The sequence below is a fragment of the Notothenia coriiceps genome, unplaced genomic scaffold (genome assembly GCF_000735185.1).
Source record: "Notothenia coriiceps isolate Sejong01 unplaced genomic scaffold, NC01 NC01_scaffold00035354, whole genome shotgun sequence".
Classification (NCBI taxonomy): Eukaryota; Metazoa; Chordata; class Actinopteri; order Perciformes; family Nototheniidae; genus Notothenia; species Notothenia coriiceps.
In genome coordinates, this window is record NW_011368055.1 from 116,159 (window position 1) to 130,975 (window position 14,817).

Here is a 14,817-nt window from a genome sequence, read left to right on the forward strand (position 1 = left end):
GTGTGTGGGTGTGTGTGTGTGTGTGTGTGTGTGTGTGTGTGTGTGTGTGTGTGTGTGTGTGTGTGTGTGTGTGTGTGTGTTTGAGGGCAGGGTGAAGGGAAGTGAGAAAAGGACAGCAAAACAACAGAACAAAAAGATGGATCAAAACTTAAAATGTGAGCATTCAAATGACAAATCATAGATTGACAGGAAAGCATAAACATCAAAGAATAAATGAATGAGATCAACTTAAAAACAAAACAAAAATGGGTGCTTTATGATAAACATCTGCTTCCTCATTTAGTTAACATAGTTTTACAAAATCTTTTTTTCCTTGCTGTTCTCTCTTGACTTATAATATCTCTGTCTAACATGTCTGGCACTGTGTGCGGCAGACTACTACCAGCATTTTTTTAATGTATTATTTCCCTCATAAAACGTTCCCTCTCTGGATGTTTACAGTTCAATTATGTCCTTGTTATGGCTATCCCTTGTAAAAATATTTTAAAAATACTATAAATCCACTGAGATGAAGATAAGGCTGAGTTACTGTCTTCAATACAAGACACTACTACTCTTTTTCTTCTATTATTCCTGGCTTTGAATGTGTACCATATGTGTTTTTCAAATTATTTTCTCATTGCTAGTATATCCATTTGTTTTCCATTTGTAATAATAACACATTTCGAAATAAAACATAAAATAAAACCAAGACTTACAAACAACTGGAATGAAAAAAAACCGTAGCATGCATGTTGGGGTTGTGAATGATTGCTTTGTGCCTCGTGCTTCCTCTTCCAGCATGTTTCCATTGAATTACAGTAGCTTAGATTAAGGGTATTATGGAGATGGAGCACTGTATGTGCTCTCTATGTTATTTGTCCGTGCAAAAGGCGGGCTGCATAACTGGAGTACCAACTATATTTCAAAAGGTAATACATGTGCTTGCATGAAATCATTAAATAGTGTGTAAAATATGATACACTACTTGCAAAGAATTGTACTTTTATGGTCTGTAATATTGTTTAAAATATGGAATTAGATGAAAAATAACATGTTTTAGGTTACACATACATGGATTGCCTACAATTATAAATGTGGGTAATGTAGTTTAAATGTATCACATGTACAAAATGTTTAAAAAGCTAAGGAATTTTTTTTTATTTACTTGTTCACATAAGTATTCTCATATTCTTTAACTGTGATCGATCAGAGAGTCTTAATCTATGATCCTGTGAACGATTGCTTTTGTCTCAGACTACATACTGTATCTCAAGATTCCCGGTATTTTCCTCACTTTAGTAAAGTTGATATTTACTAAGTATTGTTTAATGTAAAGCTCTTTACTGTGAGATATTAGACCTATTAGTTTGAATCTATGATCCTTAGATCGATTGCTTTTATCAACATATCTTGATTTAGTAAAGTTCTCTATGAAGACACAACTTTCACTAATTCAATTCAACTCACCTTTTTCAAAAGAATTAGGATTAGAGGACTGTGTACATTTAGATATGATTTTGTTATTTAGATTAAACTATCCAAAAACCGGCAGGTATCCAGCGTCCTGCTCACTGACCCAGATAAAAGTGGACCTTTGTGACCTCTTCATGAGGCGAGGGCCTTTGAGACAATGGGGGCCAAACGGTACCTTGTGCTTGACGATCTGCTGGGTGATCTTGGCCGTCTGGGTTCCCATTGGCTCGGCGGAGCCCAGGCGCCTCTCTGTGGCACTCAGCCACTCTCCCAGAGGCTCCAGGGCCTCGTGGAACTGAAGAGCCAAAACCTGCAGCTCCTCCAGCTGCCTCTGCCTGCAAGACAAAACGGAGGGGAAAGAGAGGATGATAAGGAGGTTTTATTGGTGCTTTATTTATTTATTTTTTTGCTCAACATGGACCTGAATTTGTGCCACACAGCTGCCGTCTTTTTTAACAAACACAGTTTATTAAATGTTCATGAAATCTTTATGATATAGTATCACATTTTAAAGAATTTCCTAAACAGATAAATGTATTATTGTCGCAAGAGAGTGGTGAGAAAACACATTTGTCTGCCTTATTGTGTGTGTGTGTGTGTGTGTTAGCATCTCACTCTTTGCTTATAAAAAAAACAGTAGTGTGTGCGTGTGAGATTGTATTGACTCAATATTTGTTGTTTGTGTTCATACTAGAAAGTGCAATATATTCCAGAGACATGGCAGACATTTTTACATCATGCCTTACAGGATGTTTGCATGTTGTTAAGCACATTGTAATGTTTATTATGACATTACTTTACATGAGATCATCCATACAAACCTCTTCAGTGTGCTTTGCGAGGGTGTACTCATTTATTTCCCAAGTGAACAAGGAGTGCTGCTTAAATTACTCGCAGACCACAGAGGCTGAAAGTAATGACACTTTCTTTTTGTTAAGTGCAGTAGCGCTCAACCGAGCCACACACAGATGAAACAAGATAACATGATAAAACCACAAGATAACATGCCGTTGAGTAACACCATCAATTACTTTCCAAAACCACACATTTACAGCAAGATCAATCGGTGTTATTTGGCTTTCTATGATATTATCTATGTTGCCTTTTCAGAGATAAAATAGACGGAACTGACGGTCTTGTGTCAGGCTGTACACAACATTTTAAAGCTTGTTTTCTTTTAATGTCTTGATGTTTGAATGTGGTACTTTAGCAGCGATGCAGATAAAGATGAGGCATCACTCATACTATTATTATACTCTTGGTAGAGTCAGAGACCCCCCTCTCCTGCCCCCCCCCCCCCTCCGCACTCAGTAGACTCACCTGCCGCTGGCCTTGTCCAGCAGCTCGGTCCATCTCTCTGCCAGACTCTGGAGCTGGCTCTGGATCTTCTCCCGGTCCTGAGTGTCGGCTGTGGCTGCGATCCTCTCTCCCTCAGCGCGGATCATCTCCACTGTCGGCCGGCGGTCATCTAACAGTCTCTGGAGCAGCTGGAGGAGGAGAAACACACCGGTATTGGAGGAAATAAAGACCAAAGAGGGTTTTCATAACAGCACTTTCTGAATTAGGTTTGACCATGGGACCAGATCTTTCAGCATCTTAATCTGTTTTTAAACCTTTAACAAGGGGGGTGCTACTTCGTATATGGTAGACAGAGAACAAAATGTAATTCACTCAACAAGGGATGAAACAGTTCAGATCAGAACACAACATACATTAATGGACATCCTTCCTTCCTGATAGCAGCCTCTCTTTGAACCAACAGGAATGCACTCCTTTACACTCTCTCAGCCAAACAGTGACACCACTCTTTGTTACGGATGTAAACACGTGTGATTGATCGCCGGTCAGGACTGCTGCACAGTCATGTGCACAAACACAGGAAGTCAATGCCGGATAAACAGGGAAATGAGTGTGTGTCACTGTAAACAATGCTAATCCACCATGCATGTGTGTGTCTCTGTTTTCATGCCAGTCTGACTGGCAAACGGTCAACTGGGGCCATTTGGATGCCAGGCAGATGGATCATTGACGCTGTGTGTGTGTGTGTGTGTGTGTGTGTGTGTGTGTGTGTGTGTGTGTGTGTGTGTGTGTGTGTGTGTGTGTGTGTGTGTGTGTGTGTGTGTGTGTGTGTGTGTGTGTGTGTGTGTGTGTGTGTGTGTGTGTGTGTGTACGTATGTGTGCGTGTGTTTTGTCATTCAAATACCTATTGTTTGTTATTGAAGGACACTGAGGGCATCCGAGTATCAGCAATGTTTTAAAAAAATAAAATGAATGCTTTGATTTCTGAAATGTTAGATTTTTTCAACATTTCTTATAACTTTTTCCTTTTTTTAAAGAAAAGGTTCCTCTCCTCGTATCTTGTACCTTTTGCTCTTGGATCTGAGCCTTGACCACGCGGTATTCTGCTGACGGGGGCTTCTGATTGGCCACCAGTTCCTCTGTGTCGCTCAGCCAGCTGAGCAGAGGCTCCAGAGCATCCTGGAATTTCCCACAATGCAACAGGGCCTCCTGCAGCTGGGCGATCCGCTCTGCCACCTGATGACAGGAGAGACGGTCGTGAGTTAAAAAAAGAAAGTCAAAAAGCACTGAAAGATAATTTCATATTTACATACAAACACACTAATGGGACATCATGTGGCTGGATATGAGTGGACAGGAGGGTCCTCAATGGGACATCATGTGGCTGGATATGAGTGGACAGGAGGGTCCTCAATGGGACTTATCCTTTGACTTTTGTGACAGACGGCTTTTTTTATTTCATATTTAAAGCTTGGTTTTACAGTAGTGGTCCTTCAACGGCAACATTGTCTTGGCAAGTGTTCCTGTTTTCTTTGGCATTTTTTAAATGTTTTTCACAAAACCTTTTGGTGGAGAAGGTAACTTTTTGAGATATTTTACTTTAGCCCTCTACCTAATTACATTGATGACCTGTCTTGACATCAATTTACATTCAGAACAGGTTTTACCAAATTATAGTTTGATTGATTTGACTGAAATACATGAAAATACACTGTAGGTTGCTTTTTAGTCTAGGGTTTACCATTTACAATGTTCGCCTTCATTGTTGTTTGCCGTAAGACAACTAGAAAATATGGAGGCGGGGTGAATTGATTCAAGGGGCGTTTCAATACAAATGTTCTAGTAATTTTGTGAGTTGTCTGGAACGCAGCATAACTATGTCACATCATTATGTAGCCTGGTGTTAGTGCAGTTGGATTCTCTTAGGAACATAAATGTTTTTCCTAAGTCCGTAGAACTCTCCTTCACATCTTTCTTTGACCTCGTGACGTATTGAATCAAGATCAATGGAAACATTGTTGATAAAAGACACAAGCAGTCATTGGTAACTGTCTAGTTGCATTTGAAAAGAAGGCGTACCCGCTTGTTGAGTGAGTTCCATTGGAGGTTGGTGTTCTCCAGGTCGTGCTCCAGGGCCTGGGTGTCGGTGTGTTTGCCGGCGCTCTGGATCAGACCCTGACCCACGGCGTTGATGTGCTGCAGCTTGTGTTGAATGCTGTCCACCTGCTCTCTCTCCACCGCCTGGAGGAGGAACGAACACAAAGGTACATTCATTAAAATGAAATGACTTATTAGAAAGAAAATAAGGTCTGCAATCTAACAAATCAAACTCAACCTAAGCACATAGACAAAACACTAAACTGAATCCATAAGCCCCAACATACACTATACAAAACCATATTACTTTCAAATGTCTTTTCCTTATTTAAAGTATCTAATTACGTTATATTGATCATTTTCTATAAAATAAATAGTTATAATAAACAGATAGAAATTAAATAATGTATTGAACATGTAAGCAAAAATATAAAGCCTTGGTTGAAACATTTAACTTGAAAGATGGTTTCCAAAATGACATTGGAGATTCAATCTGTGTAACAACAAATGGAAGTCAATTTGACCACATTATGAACCTATTTATAGAGCCAAGTGGCTATTAGGAGACGGACTGAGGGATGTGGAGCGAGAAGAGAGGAGTGGGAGACAGGAAGGGGACAAGAGAAACGAGGGTGCAGGGAGGAGGAAAAAGGAGGAGGGGAGCAGAGGATTATGGGGATTAGAGAGTAAGGCGAGGAAGGGGCTGGCTGGAAAAGGCTGAGTCGACAACACACACACATGGTGGAGTACACTAACACACTTGCATGGGTGCACAAAAGCTTCATACATTCACACACAAGCACACACATTTATAGCAAATGCACACACAACCGGGCCTGTCTGGACACATTACTCACACACACGCGTCACAGTGGAGGGCTGGAGCCATCTTGTGATGACAATAGAGGCAGCCGCCCGACACTAAAGACAACCAGACCTGACTTCCCCGGCCCCAGAAAAGAGGGAGAAACAGCCAATGCAGCTCCTCTGTCACAGTGAATCTGGACCACTACTGTATGCAATACACGTACAGCAGAGGGGCTCATAGTAAGGGCCAGGGTCCCATTTGGGGTTGGGCTCCCTTTTCAGGTTTCATATTTGTATTTAGTACCTCTACTGGGAAATGTTTACATGCTTTAATGTTCAAAAAGCTCTTTCATATTCTCAAACTGCCTGTGCTGGTGAACCTCTTTTCTCCCAGAATTGGGAGTGTTACATAGTGATGTCACTATGTCAGTAAACAAAGGAGTCCAATGGATGCATTTCAGGCAGGGGGGAGTGTGTGGGTTAGGGGGGGAACTTTGGGATTTTAGCCTTTGCAGATCATTTACAAACACACACACCTATATAACACACTACAGGAAAGGGGAAGCCCAACATGAAATAAGGGCCTCTTTAAAGTTTGAGCGATCAATTAAGGAATTATGAAATATAAGGAAACACTAAACTGAACATATCCCATTGCAAAACGGCATTACTTCAAATAAAGTTTTCTTATTTTGACTATTTAATTATCACGTGCTTGAAATATAAAATATTCTTCCTGATGGTTTTATTTTATACAAAAATAGCATCAAACAAAACGGCTTAAGTAATAAATGTGTGAGAAAAAATACATTCTGCTAAATTCTTGTAAACCATGCTACTATATGCAATCTTCTGCCGAATCCATAAAAACAACTTGAAAAATGTCACGAAATTCCACCAGTTCATCTGTGGTGGTCATGATAACGTTTAAGAAGTCCTGACATTTAGGACCCACAGAGGGAGAATTAGGCCTGGTCACACACACACACACACACACACACACACACACACACACACACACACACACACACACACACACACACACACACACACACACACACACACACGTACGTCTACTAACAAGACACCACCACAAGTAGTAGTACTACTACGTATACTAGTAGTGTATACTACGTAGTAGTACGTACGTACACACACACACACACACACACACACACACACACACACACACACACACACACACACACACACACACACACACACACACACACACACACACACACACACACACACACACACACCAGATTTTGGTAAATCCATCGCTTGGAGGGAAATAGCTGGTCTGACAATACTGGAAGGGGTGCAGTTAAAGTGAGGGAGGGGGGGGGGGAATGTAGGTTTCTGGTTTCACTGAAATACCACTATGGTCTGGAAGAAGCAGCTACAACAGTCATGGGAGTTCAGCAGCTAATATTAACAAACTATTCGCACTACTGAAGCTAATACTAGTGCAATTAAAATGTCTGAACAAGAAATGGTTGTCCCCCCATTTTCAATATACATTTCAAAACATATATTTTTGATACCATCTTCTTTTACCTTCTAATAAATCAATTCTAGGACCTCCTATAAATAGCAAGTTTACAATCTAGCAGTGCAGGAATAAGACCTGAACAGTGTAATTACATTTCAGCAGGTTACATTTAAATATTGTTTATGAGTAAGTCACAAAAATTAAGCAACACAGGGATGGATATCTCGGAATACAGCACACCTTTTAATAATCACATTGAGTTTTCACTATGATGATTCTTGGATTATGAAAAAAAGCTCAAATGAAGACAAAGAACAAATTGAGTCCAAACTGAAGGTGTTAATGTGCCTGTCATTCAAATCATATTCCCTTGCATTAGAAAATGTCAAGGCCTCAGATGTGAAATTGACAGAGTTTTCTGTTGCAGATCGTCTGGAAGTGGTTGAACTAAAACGTGTTTCTGAGCCTCTGCAGGCAGCGGCTCAGAATGTATTTACGCATGTCTGGATCTATGTGAAAAATAAGTGTTCTACAGATATAAATCTGTGTGCATGATTAAATATGAATGAGCAGTGTGTGTGTGTGTGTGTGTGTGTGTGTGTGTGTGTGTGTGTGTGTGTGTGTGTGTGTGTGTGTTATAAACCCAATGTGTGTGTGTGTGTGTGTGTGGACGCAGCTGTGTTGTGGCGATGGGCGTCATAGCTACTTATAACAGGAAGTCTGTCGGACAGAACAACAATGACTATAGCCGTGACCTGCTCCACCCTACGCTGTATCCTGGTGTGCGTGTGTGTGTGTGTGTGTGTGTGTGTGTGTGTGTGTGTGTGTGTGTGTCAGAGATAAAGGGGAAAAGAAAAGGAACAAACTGGGAAGGTACACCCATTTATCATCTAAACATACACTGGAATACAAGGTTATAATATATTTGTTATTATTTCAGTTTTGTTTGCAGAGCTCATTTGCTAGATTTAGATTCATTTCAGGTTTAACAATGAACTTTGATCCAAGTTTTATTAATTTAAGCTTGTTTTTTGAAAGGCCCGGTATAATGTGTCATTAATATGTAGCTTAAAGCAATATACATAAGAACACATGTTGTTGGAGAACTGCAACATAGCGATACATATCTGAGTTTCAATTGCCGCCCCCTTTTTTATAATTGAAATACAGTGTAGGGCGGAAGTCAGAATGACATGTTGCAGTAGCTTGCTTTTCTACCTCATTCATATTTTAACAGGGATTCAAGTGAAACTACTGAAACTACTACTGACAAACTTTTACTTTGGACCAAAACATTTTTTTAACATTGCTTCTCAACTTTGAACGACAGTATGGCCTCCTTTTCGCTCCCCTCCCCTTTCACCTTTGTTTAGTACATGTTGCCTGCAAGACAAATGTTACCCAACTGAAGAGTAAGACAACAGGCTAAATACATTCGATTTAGTGGACATTTTTTGCTAGCATGGGACTTTTTTTGTATTCGATTATTATATAATTGAGGATCACATGGTTGTTTGTTTGATCTTTTTTTACAAAGTAGTTCAAACCGCTTCAGACAAATGACATTGGATTTCTCTTGACGATAGCTTTGTGTAGCTCAACCTTTTCCAGTGTGAAGTCATTGGTCGTCTGCAAAGCTAGGAAATTAATTTAAATGATCTTATTTATTGTGTATTGATTTTTTGAACCAGGCGATAAAGTTTGAGTAACATTTGTATTATTAACATATAATTGTAAAATAATTGTTCAGTGTACTATCAATATTTTTTAAAGCATGTTCTCTTTTTAGAGTACTACAATGACTAGGATGTATTAACACACGTTAGAGGGGGTTTGTGCTTCTATTTTTTCTCCATTCTTCCTCCTCTCCTTCTCCTTCTGTCGTTTTCTTTGTGTTGTTCTCTTTCGGTCTCTATTTCAGACGCCCTCTCTGCTCTTTCTCTCCCTCGCCAGCTCACAGCGGTTGACTCCAGTAAACCAGAGATCTGGAAAATGTCCCAAATGCTTGTCATTCCTCCACACTTCAGCCAGCAGCAACACACTCTGAACTGAACCATCGCCAGGACACTTGTCATGCTCCTGCCTACACCTCCTCCTCTTCCTCTCATCTTGTTACCTCTTTTCTCTTCTCCTACCCAACAACAGCTGTAGCCTCATCTCTCCCCTCATCATTCTCAGTCTCTCCATCTGGACCGCGCCACATCGCTAACATCTGCCGCAGTGTGACAGGCGATGAAAACACTGGGATGAAAGCATATTTGACTAAAGCTGGGGGGGGTTACTGTCTAAATGCTGTTTGCATTGATATGTCTCATCAAATAGACTTCAACTCAAGAGTGTGTTCAAATGGTACAAATGTTCGAATTGTGTCTGGTTCTCAGAGATTTGTCAGTGGATAAAAGTTAACACTAATCAGTTTTTAACAGAATAGTGTTAACTTGTTAAGTTTTGACAAGAACATTTTGAAGGTGGAGCCTTAAATGGGTCTTATTATGATTATGATCCTTTTCAGGTTTCATATTTATATGTTTTGCCTCTACTGTGATTGGTTAGCAAGCCGGCTCTGTTGTGATTGGTCAACCACTAAGAGATGTACTGCTCCTTTGCCTATCACGTACAATGTATCCAAGCGCTAGCCAATAGAAGCACGAGTGTAACGTACCGTAGAGATGTTACGAAAACGACCTAAAATCCGTAAGAGGAGCACAAAAAAGACTCACAAACAAATGCAGAAACCGTTGAATATCCAAATCTTTCTGACTTTTCTCGATTATTTGTTTTTTAGGTTTGACACTATCACTTGCAGTTCTCTCATTGCTAGGGAATTTCTCCTCACTGGGCAATGTCACATACGGGTTTTTTGTCTGTGTAAGTGTGTGTTTACTGTGCATGAACATGTGTATGGGTCCTCTATATCTATCTATCAACCGTCAAACCAATAAAAAAAAGAGGAATAACATTGCTCAAGGACAATTAGTTTCAGAAAAGAGGCAGACAAAGGAACATGTTGCTCCTAAGATATAAAGCAGATATTCAAAGAGGACTCAAACACACCATCCATTGCTGCAAAGAAGAACTAAAAAGCCACACAGAGAGAGAAGACCTCTGCGTAGGCACTTCAATTAAGTGAAAAGTAATGTTGAATAATGTGGATCCACTTCTACATCTTTGGCTTCTTTCTTGGCCAATGCGCAACATCCTTCCACAAGCTTCCTGATAAAGGGCTTGCCGACAAAACAGCCTAAATCAAAAACATAACCTCCTTGGTCGGAAGTAATAAATAATAAAATCCCGAAAGAAATTGAGAGCATGCCGGATGTTGCCCAGTTTTCCAACTTGTTATCTAAGCTTTAAAGTAGTCCTCTGAACTTCGTCCTCTCCTTTCATCTTCCTTTCTCTTCATACCTGATTTCCATAACAACGTGATCATGAAAAGAGCTGGTGGTCATAACAAAAACCTGTGCCCATGAAAGCTACACTCAAAACTTATTTGGACCAGAAAAACTAAAACACAGAAAATGTGATCTGCTATTAAAAGTGATTGTGAACCATTAGACGAGTGCTAAAAGGATAGAAATAAAAAAGCAGAGAGGGAAAATGACTCTGTACCATGAAAGCAACATGGCAGCCAATAAAAGCACTGCTATCGCTGTCCCCTCAGACCCCCCTCCCTCTTTCATTCCTGCCTCAGACTTGTCTCTCTTCCTGTCTTTCCACCCTTCATCCTTCCTCACACTCCCACCTTTCTCTTTTAATGGAACAAGGAAGAGGGAGGAAGGAAAGCAATACAAATCTGTTTACAGAGAAAGACTTTGCTTTAAGCCTCGGATTGACTTATCCCAAACACGGGGATACAGGGGTTAATGGGTTAATAAATCCCACATGAAAACCAGTCCTTATTTGAACATCAACATACAAATCGCATGCAAATGTGGCCAGCATTCAAAGCGTGTTGGCTCAACCCTTATGAGTCTGTTCTTCTTCCTCTTCAATGTCTCACATATTTATTATTTTTTAGAAAGACCATTTTTTGAACACTCGTCCGTTTTTCTTCACATATAGTTTTGGGGGGTATTATGTTGTTTATTAACTCCCCGTGAGACAGACATACAACGTGTTATATGTGTTATATGTGTGTGAGACAAAAATAAGTACAATCCTGAAAAGGCTTCCAATATTTGATTTCTTTTTTATATTTTAAGCTTTCAATTCTGTGTTCCTGCACTTGCTTTCATGCTTTCCTATGTTCCTGAACACCCCCCCCTTCTTCTCTCACAGGTCTCCCCCCGAGGCGGTTGTTCAGAACCAGAATTATCACATCAATCAAAACATAAATGTACGAGCCGCAGACCTGAAGCCACCTGGTTCTCTCTATCCCCGTTTGTCTCTCACTCTGCTTCAACATTTGCATATCAATGCCTCTATTTATTCTTGTGTGATTTTTTTGGGGTAATTTGATGTGCAATACACATGTGCATGGTTACAGTTGTGTACAATTAAAATCATACAAAACACTCTACAAATGATTTACAATTTGTTAACGTTGCTTGCTCCTACGAAACCTTTTAGATATTTCCTTAGATTTTGAAATACTGCTAATTATTTATTTTACCATGAAGTGCTTTTTTGTTTTTGCTTATCTGTTTATATTTTTGAATAAAGTGTGCTTACCTTTTTATTGAATATATTAGTATGTTGTTTTTTATTTTGCCTTTTATACTGCACTGTACCTTTGCTGCTATGGTGGCGTCCATTTGACTTCTGATTCTGAATTTCAAACAGTTAGAGTAGGCGTTTTTTTACTGCCTTTTTTAAATTTCTAAATCCAAAAAGACAAATAAAATGATTCAGTTTGTAAATAAACAGACATAATCCTGTAAAACACAGGTTATATATAGAACTCCTGAATAAATATGCCTCTATGTCCGAATCATTTGAACCGCATTAAATCTTCTTCAGGACATTCAGCTCGAAAACATCTATTTTGCACTGTATCATTTTGTGGTTTTATGGCATAAAAAAGTCATATTCATTTGCAAAATGTATTGAAACATTTGTGGATTTTAATAAGGATTATTTCAGAAAATTAAAGGATTTATGTGTACCCTTTAAATCTTGTATTGTGTAACAAAGCTATGATTGAGACATGCCGTTCCTCTAAATGTGCGTATTACCGGTAAGTCAGTCCGTACCTCGCCCCCTTCATCAAGCAGCATGGAGAGCGGCTCCATCTGTCTGTCTGTCTGTTTGTGGGGCTCACTGTGCCTTAAAATGAGCTCCATATTAATCCAAAGGCCTTCTGCTTGTGTGCGCCTGCCAGCATAGCTCTCTTATCGCTGTACCAAAGCCTCATGCAGCGCTGAAAGGTGCTCCCCGTGCAAACAATAGCTTCCTCCTCCCAACCTCCCTGTCCGCGTCACAACTCTTTTTGTGTCTGCTTCTTTGTCTTCCCTAAATCACTGTGTCTAAACTGTCCTCCTCATGTCTTCACACTTCTATCAGCAACTTAGCATGAACATTGACAGCTTTTGGCTAATACTTTGATTTAATTTGTGGCAGAATATTTTATTAGGCATAGAATAAGAAAAGGAAATAAAAAAGAGAGGCAGGCAGACAGAGATATTAAGAAAAGGGAGTTAGGTTGGTTTAAAACAAACAGAAATAAAAGGTAAAAACAAGAGCATCACCAGGCCACTGAGTTCCACTGTTAGCCCTGGCACATCCTTATCACATATCTAAGTTTATATTCCCCGGACAACTTCACACAATGTTTGTGTATCCATGCTGGCAGAGGCAGCTCCCCTCAAAGAGAGACACGGTATTTACCTCTCACCTCCTTATCTAAGCAACAACACCATCCGAGCAGGGAGGAGGAAAGGGGGAGGAGAGGAAGGGAAGGAGAGTCAGTTGAGGCAAGGCAGCATGGCTGGAAAATGGGGATTTTATCACACAGCAAATGTGTCAAAATAAGAATTCACAGATTGTCCTCCAACATTCATTAAAACAAATGAATGACCCAGTATTTCTGTGGTAGCAAGTTATTACTGAGATGCAAAACTTGAGAATTATGAGTAAGGCTTTAAATAACTTCCTTGAATGATGAATTATTTAATGCTAGTTTTCTGCTTACGAACTCAATTGGAGCCAAAAGACATGTTTAGAAAGTTTACTTTTTGGGGTCTGATTTAGACATATTTTATTTAGAGATGGTTGGCGTTGAAAGATGCTGCAAATCAAACCAAATGTTACCTAACAATGTGTATTATATTCTGTGCACATGATGCATACAGGCTACTAAAAAGGCTTTTTCCCGAAAAGATTAGGTGACGTTGTTATGCATCATTCTAGCTCTCCTGTGTTTGATCTGAGTGAACAGGACGTGATTACATTACACTGAAGCTAGAGAGGCAATGACTGCAGACAGAACAAGATAATAGATGGGAACTGATAAAACATAAAGACACAAAACGGAAACAAACAAACAGAAAGATATAAGGCAAATGTATCCGTGACCAGACGCAGGGCAGAGAGATTCATTTGTGAGGGGCCGTCAGAGCAACTATAGAACTATAATGTAATAAAAGAGGACCAGGACCAAGAGATGCTACGTCAGCATGGGATCAGGCAGAGCAGTGGCCGCCCAAATCACACACTGCTCAGTCATGATGTACCCAGGAGAAATAACAGAAAAATACATTTCTCTGCCTGACTTTACATTTCTAAAAAGTTTGGTATTTGGAAACATTGGTTCCATTTTGGTAGGGTTTAGCAAACAATTGAATTCACAAGTTGACATTACAATTCTAAATAAACACATGTATGTTTTTTCTTTTGACGTCTATTCATTGTTTTTAAAGCCATTATCTTTGCACAGTTGCAAATAAAGTGTAGTGTTGACTAATGTTATTAGTATCATAGTGTTTGTATAGATTAAAAAAGATAGATTTAAATGTACTTTTTAGCCATAACCTCATACTAAAGTAGCCATCACCTAAACAAGTATTTATGATGGGGTTGCTCCAATAACCAGCTAAATACAAGTCATAGCGCAAGAAAAACAGGGTTCAGATCAGGCAAATCTGGGCCAAACACTGAGTCAGAGCAGAGCTCCTAGAAAGCATGACAGGCTGTCAAACACACTGTCACGTAGAGCTCCTATCTATATAAACACACAGCTTTAAATGCAGCCCACAAAGTCAAACACAGAGGTGGAAGGGAGAGGAATGACACTTCACAAACAAAACAAGTCGACGACTGAATGCAGATGAATGCGCAGTGTAAGAAAAAGTTTTCAGAGTACATTTTCCCAAATTCTTTTACGACACCGCTAACGTAAGTGAGCGGTAAGATTTTACTGCATCACACATAGGGTTGGGTATCGTTTGGATTTTAACGATTCCGGCTATGCTTTTCGATTCCGGTTCTTTTCGGTTCTCGATTCTGGTTCTTTGAGAGGGTAAAAATAAGTTCCATGACAAACTGGGAGAAAAATATATTTATGAAAACATTACGTCAAATCTGTATTCCTATCTACAAATCACTTCATACGGTTTAATTTTGTTATGGTTATTGAATACAATTATATACAAATAATTGTTTAGTTGGTTCTAAGTGGTGCAGTTTGAGAATGTACAATTGGCCCAGTCTCCTCTGATGTTACACTG

The 14,817-nt window shown here is 39.6% G+C and overlaps 1 protein-coding gene across 11 annotated transcripts in view; it reads right to left on the reverse strand.

The window, feature by feature from the left end:
- The window catches only part of LOC104962757 (microtubule-actin cross-linking factor 1-like), a 54,820-nt gene that overhangs the window by 33,004 nt on the left and 6,999 nt on the right, over window positions 1–14,817 (reverse strand). For all 11 annotated transcript variants that reach the window (XM_010791260.1, XM_010791253.1, XM_010791261.1 and 8 more), the window contains exons 2-5: window positions 4,834–4,995; window positions 3,820–3,990; window positions 2,776–2,942; window positions 1,631–1,790 (exon numbers count right to left, since the gene is read on the reverse strand). In XM_010791260.1, coding sequence (XP_010789562.1) covers window positions 1,631–1,790; window positions 2,776–2,942; window positions 3,820–3,990; window positions 4,834–4,995 — 660 coding nt within the window. The remainder of the gene's footprint in view (window positions 1–1,630; window positions 1,791–2,775; window positions 2,943–3,819; window positions 3,991–4,833; window positions 4,996–14,817) is intronic.